The following is a 17,223-nucleotide window of genomic DNA, read 5'->3' on the forward strand; positions in this document are numbered from 1 at the left end:
CACTTTCAATGTTTTGTTGCAACAATTTTTTGAGTTTGTAATCATATTTGACTGTTTGACCACGCAGATGCCTAAAGGAGCCAGAGAGGTGGCTTGGAGGTGGGAGTGGCTCATAAAATTCTTGTCATGACACTCAAACACAGCAGGAAGATCAAATTATTTCTACACAGAAATATTGAAATGCATACAAACACAAAACAGAAATATAAGCATCAAATTTTCATCGATTATATACAATTAGGCTTTGAGATAAAGGAATGGTGTGTTCCATACCTAACTAGGAAAAGCAAGGTTGAAATATAATGATTCAGATATTCCTGAATGGTAGATGTAAATGGTCTAAAATTGTCCTAAAGTTAATATGAATACTGTAAAATTTCTGAGCCTTGCCTCTAGTTGTATTAAAATTATCATGAACATTTGAAAGATTAATCAATGATTATAAAACAAAGTGTCCTCAGCTCCGTGGGGGAGGCTACATTGGCAAATTAATATTAGCCTACAGAAAAATATTTTTCTTGATAGTCAAAACAGAACAACATGGAGAAAATTGAGATGTAGAATTAATAAGAATGGATTTTAAAGTAAATAACAAAACAGCAGAATATTTGTTTCAATATTTGTTTGAAATGCTCTTAGACAAACTTAGGCGGTCCCTTCACAGAAGAGGATACACTTTATCTATTGTATACCATGTCCTATAGTGGCATCCGAAGAGATTTGATATTTGGAGAACAATTCAAATTCTAACCACACAATCCTGGTAAACGGTTTTTTAAATAGATGTAAATTTAAATGTAAAATTCTTAATATAATTATAATTATTTTGTATTCAAACATTTATATTGATCTTTCATTAAATGACATGGTTAAGTTATATGTGTTACCTCGTGCTTATAAAAATTTATTCTAATATGAGATATCTTAGTATACAGCTTATTTACTATCTAAGCATCACTTTCTACATGGTATCTAAATCTGAACAGTGACAACTGTTTCTGCAAACTAATTTGCACTTTCAAAAGGGACAGGCTCCAAATATTGAAAAGTTCCATTAAGTTGGTGCAAATACATAACATGGAAATCATAGCAGAGTTTGACACATAGGCATTGAGGAAAGCAGGTGTGCTTGCTGACTTACTCTCTCTGCTCTACATGTTCTGGACACAAAGATCCCACTTTGATTCCTAACACACATATGGTTAGCTCAGAAGCATAGAATGAATCATAGAAGCAGAGACAAGCAGGTTAAAGAGACACTACTGTAGCTTTCAGAAGACCCAAGTGTCGAAAGGGGTTATAGAATCTTAGTATCACTTCAGTATGGGTGTAATAGAATCAGGCCTCTGTTAGCAGTCTTACTGCCTGCTTTCCTTCCTATCTCTCTCTCTCTTTTCTCTCTTCTCTCTCTCTCTCTCTCTCTCTCTCTCTCTCTCTCTCTCTGTATAAATATGGGAATAAATATAGTGAGGGACAGGAATCAACTTCTATTTTCTTCCTTAGTCACTCTCTAACTCTCTCCTCTCTCATTTTTCCCCCCACAGTAACTAACTACTCTAGAGGCTCAACAATTCAACCTGAGTATCCAACAATCACCTGGGATCTGCATTTTTGCATATGTCTGCCTTTCTAGCACTAAGATTCTAAGTATGGGCTGACTTGAATATATATATAATCTGAATTCTGAGGACTAGACACAGAACCTTTTTGTTGGACTGTATTGGCTGAACCACCTTCCTAGCGCCCCCCATACACACCCACTAATTGTGTTATTAGCTTACTATATAATCTATGTTGTGTTTTGCAAACATATCTATGCACCTATACATGCCATTCTATTCCAGAATATCCAGGAATTCTACCTTAACTGTATTATAATGGTCCTCCTGACATACTTAGATTGGGTATCATCCTAAGACCTGTTATATTATACACCATTTGAATGAATGATTCTTTTATTCATTTCCATGAAAATGGTTAATGAATGACTTTCCCGAAGTCTGAATATTTCTTAGAAGAATTGGAAATTCAGATTAGACATATGTCAAAGACCTAGGAAAATACAGTACAATGCCATCAAGCTGAGGAGACAGGAGCAGTCCTAGAATTACATCAGTGATGCAGGTGATGAAAGAAAAGCTTTAAAAAGTAAAATCATGCTAAAAGCCACAGAACTAGAGGAGGCAAACAGATAATGATGCCAGAAAGATGATTCAATGGGTAGAAGTGCTTGTTCTGCAACTAGAGTTCATTCCAAGGATACACATGGTAGAAGGTTCAAATTGACTCAAGCAAGCTGTCTTAAGACATCCACAAACATCTCCACACATGTGTGCATATAAACCAAAAATTTAAAAAGATAATTTTTTTCCTTCAAAAGAATGTCTTGGTTATCTAATGTCTTCATGACTCATCATAAAGATTATCTTTCCCTAGCACTAAAGTACACACTTTGAACTTTCAACTCATTTTCTAGAAAAACCATCCAGTGATTCCAATATCTTAAACTAATAGTCTGAGCATTTCCAAAATACCTCTCCTTTTCCAGATATATGAACCATCCTATCTTTTACAGTGTTAGGTTCAGGGGACACTGGGAAGGACCTGGATCATTACATTAGGTCATGGTGAGTTAAATTCTATCCAGAATCATCACAGACTTGTTTTAAATAAGAATGAGATATGTGATGATACAATATGTATTATCAGAACTTATGCAGAAGACATCCTGTCTCCATGGTCTATGTACATTTGATGACATGACTTAACAGGGTCAAGAATGGATCAGTGACAGTCAATAAATAAAGTGAAGAGAGAAAAACAAAGACAGCAATTATAGTAAGAAACTGACTTCCTCTAAGTTACCAAATAGTTTTTGTCTAAAGTAATTCTTATTTGTTTTCTAGAATTAAATATATTGGTGCAATATATTTTATCATGTCTACACCTTCTTTTCTGTGAGCTCAATCTCACATCTCCCTTGCAGAAATCTACAAGTCACTACATGTGACAGGTATCACGTGGGATGTTTATTAAAATAGAAGGTTTGGGGGTCGCAGAGTCTGCCTCTGTGAGTAGAAGGGAAAAAGGGAAAGAGGGAAGAGAAGTACGGTCTTTTATCATGGATGAAGTGCATGCTCAGGAGGTCCTGAAACATAAGACAACAGTGGGAATGTGTCGCCTTTAGGCACTTAGTGATGACATGTCTTCTTGTCACCAGGTCTGTTAAGTTGATCATGAAGATGTCTAATGGTCCTATTGTCACCAGATCCGAAGGGCTGGCTACGGAGGTGCCTGATTGCCACCAATAATCCTCTAAAACTAATGCCATCTATTTCTCTATATATCTCTTCCTGTGTGTGTGTGTGTGTGTGTGTGTGTGTGTGTGTGTGTGTATAACACACTGAATTCAATTGATGTTAACTGCATGTGTCATCAGTGTAGGTCTGACCACTTGGAAATGGGTTCATTATTGAAGAAAACTGTGTTTCCTTCAACAGTCAAAGACTCCCTAAACTACAACTACAGATAGAGACTTAAGAGTCTTTCCCCTATTTATACTGCAATGCTGTCAGGTATCTTCTTTGTAGGCAAGCATATTGCTAAGAGTTGATGCATACAGGGTCCTTGCCAGGGAACTGAAAAAGGCTTCCTTATTGCATTCTTCAAACAAACATAGCATCAGTTTATGCTCCTCACCCCTACATGCTTCTGCCTCACCCAACTCCTTGCCGTTCCCAACTTGAGCCCTCTTTAATTTTCCACACTACCTCAATCTCCATAAAGTCTCTTTACCCTCATCAATGGCCCATTTCTATGTTTCCTGGCCTCTATCCACATATTTTTCTTTTATTTTTCTTTAATCTCCCCCTTTTTTTCTTGCTGTTTTGAGACAAGGTCTTACATATCCCAGACTGATTTTAGACTCGTGAGGACAACACGGACCACTTGAACATCTGAGACCCTCCCACCTCTATTTTCCATGGCTAGAGTTACAGACATGCATCACTCCACTCAGTATTTGTGGTGGTTATTATTAAACCAAGGACCTTATTAAAGCCAGCCAAGCATACTGTCAGCAGAGCTAAGTTATAAGCTTCTCTGATGCCTTTATCTGTTTATGTTTTTCTTTTATTTTCTTGGGTATTTTCTTTATTTCCATTTCAAAGGTTATCCACTTTCAATTCTCTGCTACATACACAGCTAAAGGTATGGGTCCCTTCTTTGGTTGGTGGCTGGGAGCTCTGGGATGTCTGGTTGGTTGATATTGTTGTTCTTCCTATGGGATTGCAAACCCCTTCAGCTCCTTCAGTCCTAACCAACTCAAAAGGAAAAGGGTAGAGGAATACAAAATTAACAGTTTCTCTGATTGTTTCCTCTTTTACTGTTTGAGAATTTCATACATGTAGATAATCATTTGAGTCAAATCTACCTCTCGTCTCCTTCCACTTGCTCACCTGTGCCCCTACAACTTCTTGTGCCTTTCAAAAATCTTATTGTGTCGGCTTAGTGCTGCATTCGTGTGCATGGACATAAGATCATCTACTGCAGCCTACAAGCCTCTCAGAAGCCTTCTCCTGTGAGAAAAGTGACTCCTCTTTCCTCAGCAGACATCACCTGACAATAGCTCCTGAGGTAGAGGTTAGTACTTACAATGTCCTTTCCCCATCTTTGCTAGGATCAGTGCTGCCTTATTTTGTACAGGTCTTGGACATGCTGTTTGACTTTTGATTAGTCAGTCACATATGCTAAACCAAGCTTAGAAATAGAACTTTCTGTTTGGTTCATTCAACCCCACTATGCACCGTTGGTCAATTCTGAAACATTGAAAGTTTTTTTTTCCTTTTGAATATGGATCTTGTACTCTGAGATTGGATGAAATGGTCTTATCTCATTGGACTTGTACTACCAAGTGATGCTGAGATTCTATCAGAGGCATTCATTTTCTCTGCGTTTCGTCTTTCCTATTAATTAAAAAAATAAGTTTATTTTAGATAAGGGGTCCTTAATTTGAAGCATTACATAAATTTCATTATCTTTCAAACTAACAACTTCCATACACATCAGAGTGTAATGTCTGTAAATGTGCCCAACTGTGATTAAATTTCCCAAAGTATGTCAACATTTAAATAAAATTTTCACCAGTCAGACACTTTGGGTTGATTATAGATATCATCAAAACAAACATTAAGCTTAGTCCTATCTTACCAAAAATAGTGTGGGTTATGCTATACATATACATATGTACTGCGGACTATGCTACACCCCCCCCACACCCCCATAAACACACACACACCCATACACACACACACCACACACACACAGACACACACAGACACACACACACCTTTTCTATGAACAACACACTCACAAATTGAAGGTGTTGAATGGATTGTAAAGGAAATGAGATAGTCGTATTATGTATGAATAGCTAATCTTCAAGATTAGATACAGGTTTCATCTCTAGGGCCTTGTTAAATTGGTTATAACACTGAATGAAGCTCCTTAAAAGTTTGAGACATTTAGGATATCGGTGTACAAATGATTATCTGGTTGATGCTAAAGATGTTTCGTATATTAAATTTATGATTCAGACACATATATTTCTTTTGTTCTGATATGTTCAGATGTGTGCATGCAACAGTGTACGTGTTGGAGATTGGGGACAAAAATGAGAGGCTGAAATAATTCATCTCCTTTTTATAAACGCTTAAAACAGAGTCTTTTGCTGTTTGACTCTGTGGCCTCCAGGTTTGTTGGCCCATGAGCTTCCCGTTAGTTTCTTGTTTCTGGTTCCCAGTTTACCACATGTGCACTGAAAAATACACACTATGCCATCTATTTCCATGTATGTTCTGAGGATCCAGACTCTCCCTAGGATGTGTTAAATGTTATGAATGTAAAGGTTTCTGATCTTGAAGTAAATCATATTTCATTCAACTGTTCTGCTTGCACAAGAATACCAAATGGGAGCGTAAACAACATACAATTTAGTCTTTTAGGGCTTGTTGTTTGTTTGTTTATTTGTTTGTTTTTAAACTAATGTTCATGCAACTCAGGCTGGCTCAAATCTCCCTATAAAGCTGAGGGTGAGCTTGAATTTCTTTTCCTCACCATTCTCTCCTTTCAAGAGGTGGGACTGAAGAAGTGTACCATCATATCTAGTTAATGCAGTGCTAGGGGTCTATAAAATGCAGGACTTAGCTCACTTCACCAACTGAGCATCCCTAATCACTGATTCCACCCTTCTAAATAGCACCATTTATAAAGAATGGAGCAACTGTAGTCTAGTAGAAAATTCTATGGGAAATTAACCTCTGTCTTCATATCCTTCAAATCTCCAGCAAGGTCCTTTCCTAACCATTAATATCTTTCGTCATTTTGTGGTACCTATAATCACCTTGAGACTAAACACTTCTTGGGAACAGCCAGACACCGAGAATGACTTCATTCCCTGTGGATGGAGGCAACCTCAGCTTCATTTCCAAGTGGAATGGTGGCTCTGATCACATCATTCTCTAAATGGCAACAAAATGATAATTGGATGGGAAATATCTAATCTCTCCTTTAAAGTGGAATTGAAATCGCCTACCTTGATTTAAAAATGTCGGGTGGCATCAGCTCCAAAGTATGAGTTGGTCCATACAGGTTTACAACATATAACTTCACTGATGGATTCGCTTGACCTGCCTTTGAGAAAATAAAAGCTGTAATATGTAATATATAAGCATTAGCCTATATCAAAACAAAGAAAAAACAGAAATTTCAACTGGTTTAATTTCTCTTTGTCTCTGTCTCTTTCTCTGTCTGTGCTGTGTGTGTGTGTGTGTGTGTGTGTGTGTGTGTGTGTGTGTGTGTTCCACATTATTTGGGACAAAAAGTTAATTTCTTTGAAATAGAAATTATTTTTAAATTCATCCACTTGATTACTTTCAATTGTTTTTGCAGATTGCTGCTTCTGATTGCTGCTTCTGGAGCATTTAAGTCAGACAATTAAAGGTTATGGGAAATCAGGGTGATTTTACTCATGAGGCGGTGCTGTTGAGCTCCTCTTGCAGAGCTATAGAAGGTCTGGCTATGCAAAGTAACAAGGAACTGCTTATATCATAGAATAAGGACTGCAGTGTGAAGTTTTCTACTAGCAGGGAGGAGAGGGAAGGGAGGGAAGATAAAGAAGAGGGAAAGAAGCCAGTAGGAAAGATGTGGTGAATGGAAGAAAGTGGGGATGAGCAGGAAGAAAATGACACAAAAAAATGGAAAGAAAGAGGAAAAATAAGGGAACAGGAAAGAAAAGGGAAGGGAACAGGAAAGGAGAGGGCAGGTAAAAGTACCACCTGCAAGGATTATAGATGTCCTACCCAGGTCAGAGTGCTACATTTTGTCTCTTACCTACACGTGTGCCAAAACAAAATTCACAAATAAATACATCTAATTAAAATTAAATGCAGAAATATGAAAAATCTTACCCATATACCTCAGATGCCACATGTTTAAAATTCAGAAGAGCCTAATGGATTCCATTGCATTAATGTGCCCTGTCTTTTCTCTTTAAGCTCTGCTGATTACTGAATGGGTGACTCATATATTTAAATGACCTGTGAGAGGTGCAGAAACAGCCGTCTCTGAGCGTGTGGCAGGAAGAGTAGAAATACATGTATAATTTGGTTTCAGTTAATCAAAATTCCATTAAAGGAACAATAACTACCAAGAATGGTGGCTGTATACTTCTAGTTTGTAACATGTTCTAAATGATTATGACCTAGGTTTGTCACTGAATGTGCCTACTTCAGTACAAAGATTATTCTAATCACTTTTCTGGATGCAAATACATGCTAAAGTGAATTCACTAATATTAAGAGAGTTGAGACTTAAACATACAAGCTAGTTATCCCTTGTGTTAATTCCAGGGTAATGTCAAACAAATAGTTGCAGAATACTTTGTGAGCAAGAAAGTAATGATGGTAAGGTGGTCAGCCACTTGAATATGTCTCAACTAGTTTGCATAGTGTTATGAAAGCATGGCCTCATGCTGGGCCTGGGGAGTTGCTCAGTGGTTCACACTTGCCATGCTAGCAGGAGAACTGGAGTTAGGCTCGCCAACACCGAAGTAAGTAGGAGGTGGGCTTGGTGGTAGTCTCTTTTTGCCACTGACTCAGAGAGGGCTGTTTCTACATATCTCAAAAGTTATTTAAATATATGAGTCACCCACTTCATAATCAGTAAAGCTTAAAAAGAAAATCTGGGTGCATTAATGCAATAAAAGTCCAGCCACAGAAGGTGGAAAATAGATCTCCAGAGAAAACTGACTAACAAAACTAGGCATGTCAGTGAGTTCTGGGTGTAGACTGGGAGACCCAATGAATATTGTGAAAGAGTAATTTAGGATTATTCCTGGCATTAACCTTGGTCCTCCATATACACTCACTCGTGCACTCACAAACATACAAAACCAAAGAGATTCCATGACTACTAAAAGCAGTTATGGGGATGGTAATTTACGTACAATTTTGTTTGTTTATTTCTATAGTTAGATAAAGTGAATTAAAATTTAAACCTTGCTTTATGAGGTAACTTAACCCTGTAGACTGTTCATTGCCAGCAGCAGCAATTTGCATCATCTGGGACCTTGCAAACACAAGTCCCTTGTCCCCAGCTTACAGACCTGAAATTAGACTCTCCAGCTGTGGATCTACATATTTGTGTTTTAAGTAGAGTTCCAAGTGATCAGGAAACAATTTTGATCAAATACTGTCCCATGTCTGTATATCTCTTCTCTACCTATTACCTATAATCATTTATTATCTGTATCATATGTATATCATCTATTTGTACTTTATCATCTATCATATCTTATCTATTATCAACTATTCTTCATTTTCTACCTATCTAATAATCTTTTATTCCTATCACACATTTATTATTTATATGTCAATTATATACCTTATGGCATATCTAGCATATGTATGTTATGTATATTTTTAACATCTCTGTCAACCCATCTTTTATGACCTATCTATCTATCTATCTATCTATCCATTCTTCCATCTTTCTATCATCTAATCTTGATTTGTAATCTATCAGTCTATCACATAACTTTCATTTATCTTCTGACATCTACTTATCACCTATCTATTCTCTCTCCATTACATAAAATCTGTCTTGGTTAATATTACTATTCTGTGAGTAAACATGATTAATAAAAGCAACTTGAGGAGAAAATGGTTTTTATTTCATCATCAAAGCGGTGAGGACAGAGACTTACCTAAGACAGGAGCTGGGAGGCAGGAGCTAATGCAGAGAGCACAGAGGGGTGTGCTGCTTATTAGCTTTCTTAAACTGCTTACTGGTAGAAGACATGACCACCAACCCAGGAAAGGCATTATCACTGACTGCCTGGGCACTCCCCCATCAGTCACAAATTATGAAAATGTCCTACAGGCTTGCCTATAGTATGATCTTAGGAAGGCAATTTCTTAAGAAGGTTCCCTCTTCTCAGGTAACTCTTAACTTATGTCAAGTTGACATATAACTATTGAATACACTACCATCATTTCTCTGTCATTAATCATCTAATTTCAAACTGTCTACCAGCTATTTTCTAACTTGTCTCTTCTAAGACTTATGGATCACCTACTACCATCTATCCATCTTATACAATATATAATTGTTCTGTCAATTATTACCTGCTATATATATTACCCATCTTTCAATCTACCTGTCATCTGTCTCTGTCTCTCTGTCTCTCTGTCTCTGTCTCTGTCTCTCTCTCTGCCTGTCTGTCTGACACAAATATGCTGGCTATCTTGCTAACTAAGAATTCCTCACTAGCTGTTAGAAGTTAGTTTTCATGAGACTAAATTCAGATGGTCTGTAGCTCTCCTTTAGAACCAGGTTGACATGACCAATGCTTGTGATTGGAACATGATTTGAGATATGGATCACCTAAATGCTAAATCTGTGGATCAGAGGAATCTGAGCTTAAATTTGGCTCTGCTATACCATAACATAAAGTATATGATCAAAATTCTAATACACAGTTTACTTAGTTTTCAAAACAGATACAGATATTCATCTGAGAATATGTCAGAAAGCAGATATCATGAGATAAAATGACATAGTTTTGTTATATAAACTAACAAAGATATGGCTGAATAAACTAAAAGAGGATATGGCAATGAACTAAAATGATTGGTGTTGCTTTGACACAATTCTTACAAAGTTAGAGAAATTTGTACTTATATTTTAATCATTTAATACACTAACTAGATAAACAAGGACATTAAAATAGATTGGATTTTCTTGTGAAGTCTTTCCAATAGTTTATGGTTTACTTTGCCAATGACACACAGACATTGATCATTTCTTTAAGGGAATCTGCCACTGAAACTGTAAATTTACACCTGTGCAGGATGACTGATATCTCAATCAGTTTCTATCTGCATGCAAATTAAAAAGTGTATGGAGGAGACCATTTATATATAAAGGCACCCCAGTGAAGCATCAGGATGCTTCCCAAATTTGGCTATTCAGCACTTCATAATCTCAGTTAAAATTTTGCATTTCCATGGAGTTTGAAATTAAGCAAACCTAGTGAGTTCATTTTCACCTTTTAATATTTGAATCATTCAGAGACTGTGCAAATGAGACAGCTCATCTCTTTGCTTTCTACAGTCCCATTTGCCACAAAGACAGCAAATCCACAGAATCCCATCCTCCATGATTCTGAAATGCAAGCCTCAATAATAATTAACCTTGTTTTACTGGCAACTAAATTGTCATTAAACGAGATAATGTTTTAATTAAGAAGATTAACCTGAGGTTGCAGAGAGAGAACTCTGCATCTCCTTTGTGCTGAGTTGCTAATGATAGGGTATTTTATGAGCACCAAATCGTGCTGAATTAAATAAAATCCAAATATATTTGTTTGGTGTAAGTGTTTCATCAGTAAATCTGATCATGCCGAGTTTTGCTGCACCGGTTTTTAAATCTAGCTTAATTTAAACAGCGATTTAATATGAACTTGGCATTATCTCGATTTCTAAAGTGTCACTTTCTGAAAGTTTATTGTATGCAAGCAAATTGAACCTGCAATTGTTATGGGAAAACTAATGATCATTTAGAACAAGGGAACATAGAGAATACATTCAAAAATTAAATGGCATACTCAAAGTGAAACTGAAGTACTGTGTAAGTAGTACAAGGATCCAAACCCCAACTCTCTCTTTTGAAACTGGTGTCTTAAGCACATGGGTGGTTATCTCAAATAATAGTCACACCCAGGAAAGTGTGCTTTCTCTTAGCTTTGTTTAGTAGAATGCCTGTTTAATGTATGTGGATTTGTGGGCATGCCATGCATGTCTTTTGAAGGGCATATGTGCATGTATGTAGATGACAAGGGACAACCTCAGTGTCATCCTCAGAAACACAGTTTACATCTTAGAAACAAAGCTCACTCATTATCTGGAGCTCCTAAGGAGGCTAAAATGTCTCGGTAATGAATCTTAGGGATCTCCCTATCTCTAGTTCCCCAGTGCTGACCACAATCTTGAGAACACAAAACCAGGATTCTTTTACTGGGTAATACAATGATTCTCAAAGTATTCAGATCCTGATGCATGAGGAGCAAACTATGAGCTATCTCTTTAGCTTCAGGCTTTAATAATAATATTTTCATTGACAATCAGTGCCTAATCTGTAACTTTTTTATGCTATGCTGCTGTGTTAATATAATAATACCCTCTGTTGTCTGTATATAGCTGAGTATCTTATCTGTAAGTGGTGAAAATAAACACATATCAGTATCTAGGAAAGATAGGCTTGTCTGAGTTTCTATAAAAATAAAAGGTGATCTCTAGGAGTATTATTTAAATTATTTTCCTGTCCTGAAATAGCTGTGACTTATCAAAAAGATGTATTTTAAAAATTATGTATATAGCTTTGTACATATGCACATTCATGTAGGTATCTGCAAAGTCCAGAAGATGACATAAGATTCCCTAGAGCTGAATTTACAGGCAGTTGCTAGGTATCCAATCTGGGTGCCAAGAACAGAATCTCAGTCCCCTGTAAGAGTAGCAAGTGCTCTTAACTGCTCAGCCATCTGCTTACATCATAGCTGTGCCTTTAGAAAAATTGCTTAACCTTTACTATCTCTACTTATCCATCTCTACAAAATAAGTGAATGCAATGAAAATTAAATGAAAGAAAGTTGTAGCCTCCCTTCAAAACAAAGGATTATTTTTGCTAGTATCTTTGACTTAATTAATAGATACACAGTATCATAACTAATGAACCACAATTTATTAAATGATAATCTATAATCATTTTGTATCTGAGTTTCTGGTAACATATTTTAATTTTCTCAAACATTTATATTTTTCCATTTTTGTGTCTCAGTTTTTTACATGGTGAGACTGAGACTGCTGGGGCAGGGGCCATAATTAGAAGGCACAGCTAAGGAAATTATTTAAAAAATGAAAATCATACACCATTCCAACTCTTGAGAAATGACTTTTATCTATTCCACAGGGCTGATCTGACTCCATTTTATACTAAACAGCTAGATATGCTTTTTACAACACTAGCTTTCCACATTTTCTGTAACCACTAGACTAGATTTCCTCACTGTTAAATTCAGCAGGGAAAGAATTAAACAGAAAAAAAAATGCTCAGTTTATCTAATGTGTAAAAGGACTGGTATACAGTTTACAGGCTCAAACCCTTACCCTTAAAAACCTGGCTGAACTTATAACTGTGGTAATGTCATTTTTTTCTTGTATATGATGAAAATATTTATCACACAGAAAGGACTCCTGTGAATAGGAGTCTTTTTTGGTAGGAACTCACTGCCATTTTCTGAATATCACTGATTCAGTGCCTATCTATCCAGAGAATATCTCCAAGGCTCTCCACATCACGCCTTTCCTTCTTTTCTCCCTAGATTGTCTGAGTGTGGTATTTAGGAAAAGAGCCTGGTAAGTGACTGCCAAGTCATCCCAGCATTGCTGTGTTTCCACAGCAAACTGGTGGAACAAGTGTGATGGCATTTTCCTGGGTATTGTACAAGTTCAAGGTTCACAAAGCTTTTTGTACATGATAGAGACAAAACATATTTCTCCAATTCAGTGGCTCAGAGTCAACTTCTTGGAGGTCAGGGAGATGTTATGATGAGGAAAAAGGCTTGTCACCTCCCCATGCTGATCAGAGTTTGATCTTTGGGACCTACATGTTGGAAAGATATAACAGACTTCTCCTATAACTTGTCTCCTGGCTTTCAAATGTGTGCTGTGGTATACATTACCCACCACAAAAATGTGAAAATAGGGGTTTTGGGCTCTCTATAATTAGGACCTAAGTGTATAATTAAGACCTAAACTGTAAAAACAGACTTTTAGAAGATCTCTTTGCAAGATCAATGTATAAGGGGTTTCACCAATAGTTCCCTATTTTGTTTTATGAAAGAGTTTGACTTCAGAAGACCAGAACAGGTCAATCAACACAACAGCATGGATGGGGTGGGACCTACAGCCTCACCCAGGGTAAAGGAGCAATTGGCAGATGATGGTATTGGGGAAGTAGAATCTTTATTTCTTCAGTCCTACAGTCATGTCAGGTTTTTCAATCTCCAGTGGATAGGCTCACACCCATGAACATATGGACAGCACTAGTTAACCCTAATGGATTAAATATCTGGAGAAAATACAAAGTTGTATAGGGTAATTGTTGGAATAGGGTCCTCTAGATTTTGTAGTTGGTGGTAGGGGGTAGAAATGATCAAACTATATCATATATCTATGACATTCTGAACAACTAAACAATTGACATTATTGTAATTTCTTTATTTAAATTAAATTTGATGTCCCACTTCTCTTTCCTGCCTAAGCAATAGGCCAAGGGCTTTTCAACTGATACATGATTCATCTATAAAACAAACAAGATTTCTCTCTACAGGCCTAAGATGATTAAATCAGAAAAATGTCTGTAGTGAAAGCTTGGGAACCTAAGTTTGAATCCCACATTAAAAGAAAACTTGGTCATAGCCATGGTATCTAGCAGTATCTGAAAAGTGTGACACAATAGCTTTCCTAGAGTCTGTTTGCCAGCCAGCCCAGCTAATTTGTTAAGGTCCATGTTCATTGAGAAACTCTGTCTCAAAAAATGAGGTGAATAATAACTGAAGAAGATTTTAAGATTTTACCTCTGAGCTCCAGACAAATCTTTGCTCATTCATGTATGTAATATGCATGCCATCCACAGCAGTCACACCCCCACCTTCACCATCACCACCTTCTCCACCACCACCACCACCTCCCCCACCACCATGACCACCTCCACTACCAACACCACTTCTATCAACACCACTACCACAGCACCACTATCAAGTAAAACTTGAAGCATTAAGGAGAGCCTTTGCAGAAATCCAAATACTTTCATCTATATTTATGTCCTTGTCCTGGAGGCCTCATTCCGCACTTGAAAATAATTTTGCCAATTAGGCAAGATTTCCATGTTCTTCTTACCCTATAAAACCTTTTTATCTAACTTATGTACTACTGCGTAGGACTCAACAAGAGCATTCCATAAAACATACCCATGTCAGGTTCTGTCAAAATAATGCTGCTATCAATACACTTATTAGTAAATTCTTTATGCTTATTCTGTTCTTTACTGGGGCCCTTTATGATTCATCTATTCTGGACTGGAGATTCTTTATGCTCAGTCAATTTTTATGAGAGAATTAAAATACATAGTAACTTATAGTACATTAAGTGCCCTAGTAAGTAATCTGAAATAAACTAAAAATGTGTTTCAAGCTAAGAACTCCTAACTTATTTAGCTATAGCATTTCTTCATCATATAATGTCTATTCTCAACCCCAAGGATGTACTTTGGAGAAGGCTTTGCTCTCACCTCAAGTTTGTCTTTTATCTCTTCTCATCCCCCTTTCAACTGAATAGGTAAGAAAAAAAATCAAGAATGAGCATCGGATGGGTAGAAGTGCAACAATATGTCTCATGCCTTTCATCCTATGTACAATCTCTCTCTCTCTCTCTCTCTCTGTGTGTGTGTGTATGTGTGTGTGTGTGTGTGTGTGTGTATTTGTGTGTGTTCTTGTATGCAGTTGTATGTGGTTGCATGAGTATATGTATACATTTGTATAGAGGCCAGAGGCAACCCTTATAGTAATTTCTCTGGTGCTCTTCACATTAATTTTTTGAGATAGGGTTTCTCATTTGCCTGGAGCTCACCATGATATTTAATCTATCTGGCCAGTGATCCCCAGGGTGTCACCCTTATCCACCTTTCCAGCACCAGGGTTACAAGTAAGCACTGTGAAGCCTTGCTTTTTAATTCTAGAGGATCAACTTCAAATCTTCTGTTTGAACAGCATGTAATTTATTGTTTGAGCAATATCTCTAGCTCCACTTGTACCTTTTTCGACTGACACTCTCTCTTGATTTCAACTGACAAGCTTAGAATTGATGGTTTTGTTTGCAGATAGGAAACTTCCCTCTCAGAAGCACTTTTTTTTAATTAAGCATGATGTCCATCAAGCCACCAATGCAGAGAGAAAGAACAAACAGCTTTTTCTCATTGCTTACCTTGGGGTATGGGTACTGCTTTGCTTTGGGGTACAGTGCTCCAGTAAACCGAGGTATAACCATGTTAGGCACCAAGGAGTCATTTATCATCAGGAAGGCAAGTCTCTCTCCATCGGGTGACCACCAGTGAGCAATGTGAGAATGCAGAAGTTCCTCTAGAATAAATGAGTGTTATTTGAGATCGACTGTAGAGATGTGGGCTCAGTGACCCACAAACATCTGTCCTTGAAATCCTCATTGTGCATGAATATTGTCTAGATAGCATGCTATATTTTATTCACTTCTCTGAGCAGTCTATATTTTTAAATTGGTATTTGAATTCCAGAAGAAGCAGAAAGAGAGGAAGAATAGAATGGGACATCAAAGTGTGAAGGGGTGAGGTAGCATGGATGCAACACACAAATGTATCATTTGAAAGAAAAGAATAGGATAATTAGTAATGAGGGAAGTAGAGCTAAAACCATGACCACTCATGATGCCATTCACACAAATTTGCATGCAACTCTTCTTTCCATTCTCTCATCAGACAAGCTGACTGCTTACTATAATTGTCACACATTTTAGCTTTAAGGAAAGAGAATAAAATACATAGAAAAACATTTTTACATATAGTATAAGGTCAACCATGTTCATCAGAAATTTAATTTGTAGAAAACACATCAAAAGTTTCTATGCTTTGTCCTCTGAATCTTGTAGTGTGAGGTCATTACAGCAGTTACACTGATAATTAGAAAGAATTAATAAATCCAGGTTATTTATTTTCACAGCTTCATCCTTCAGCATCACCTCGGGCTGGGTCTGAACTTTAAATATTGTGGTCATTACTGCCCATGTGTCTAGACTACATGACTCTGTGTCTGGGAACATCATTGACGTGCTCAGAGTGGCTGCTTTTTGTTTATATTATAGTAGGTTCCTCTGTTGTGCCCCATGTCCTCGCCATCATAAATACTCTTTTTATAGATGAAGCTTCTTCAATTAATTTTACAAAATAAGCCAAGTCTTTTATTTGGGGATTCTAGAACAGTAATTAATACTAGAAAAGAGATTCAGAAAATATGCATTCAAAACTAGTTTTTCGAGAATAGGTGCTGCTTTGGTTGTTGTTGTTGGTGGTAGTGTTTTTGTGTGTGTGTGTGTGTGTGTGTGTGTGTGTGTGTGTGTGTGTTAGTATTTTTTCCAAGAAGGAAATAAAATATGGTGATGTATAGAAAGAGATATAGTTGTGAGTCGACTGTCATTGATGGTGTCTTAGAGTGCTATGAAGGTAGAGGTGGAAGTTTATTGAAGAACAAATACTTGTGTCACATGGTTGTGACAAAAATAATAGTGATCATAAAGATTGTAAAACAGGGTAGATGTAGGTCTAGGCTGTCATAGGTCTCTAGGTCTCAAAACCAAGAGAAATGTCATAGGAAAAAAAGAGAAGCTCTAGATGTGACCACACATGCAGAACATTGGGCTCTAGAGCATCATTGGAATAGTCCTTCCCTTGTGCAGTAGGGAAAAGAGAGGCAAGGTCCAAGGAAAGCCCAGTAATGTTTGACTATTAAACAAGTACCTTGACAATGGATTATCAAATGAAAATGTAAGCAGAACTTCCCATTATAAACTGATTACT

General features: G+C 37.0%; 1 protein-coding gene across 1 annotated transcript in view; it reads right to left on the reverse strand.

Moving 5' to 3' along the window:
* Dpp10 (dipeptidyl peptidase like 10) overlaps positions 1-16,737 on the reverse strand; it is a 101,109-nt gene extending 84,372 nt beyond the window's left edge. Inside the window, exons 1-2 of the mRNA XM_032915754.1 lie at positions 15,603-16,737; positions 6,593-6,690 (exon numbers count right to left, since the gene is read on the reverse strand). Of these exons, the coding sequence (XP_032771645.1) occupies positions 6,593-6,690; positions 15,603-15,692 (188 nt within the window). The 5' untranslated portion in view covers positions 15,693-16,737. The remainder of the gene's footprint in view (positions 1-6,592; positions 6,691-15,602) is intronic.
* Positions 16,738-17,223: the final 486 nt, after the last annotated feature.

The sequence above is a fragment of the Rattus rattus genome, chromosome 10, assembly GCF_011064425.1.
Source record: "Rattus rattus isolate New Zealand chromosome 10, Rrattus_CSIRO_v1, whole genome shotgun sequence".
In the NCBI taxonomy this organism is placed as follows: Eukaryota; Metazoa; Chordata; class Mammalia; order Rodentia; family Muridae; genus Rattus; species Rattus rattus.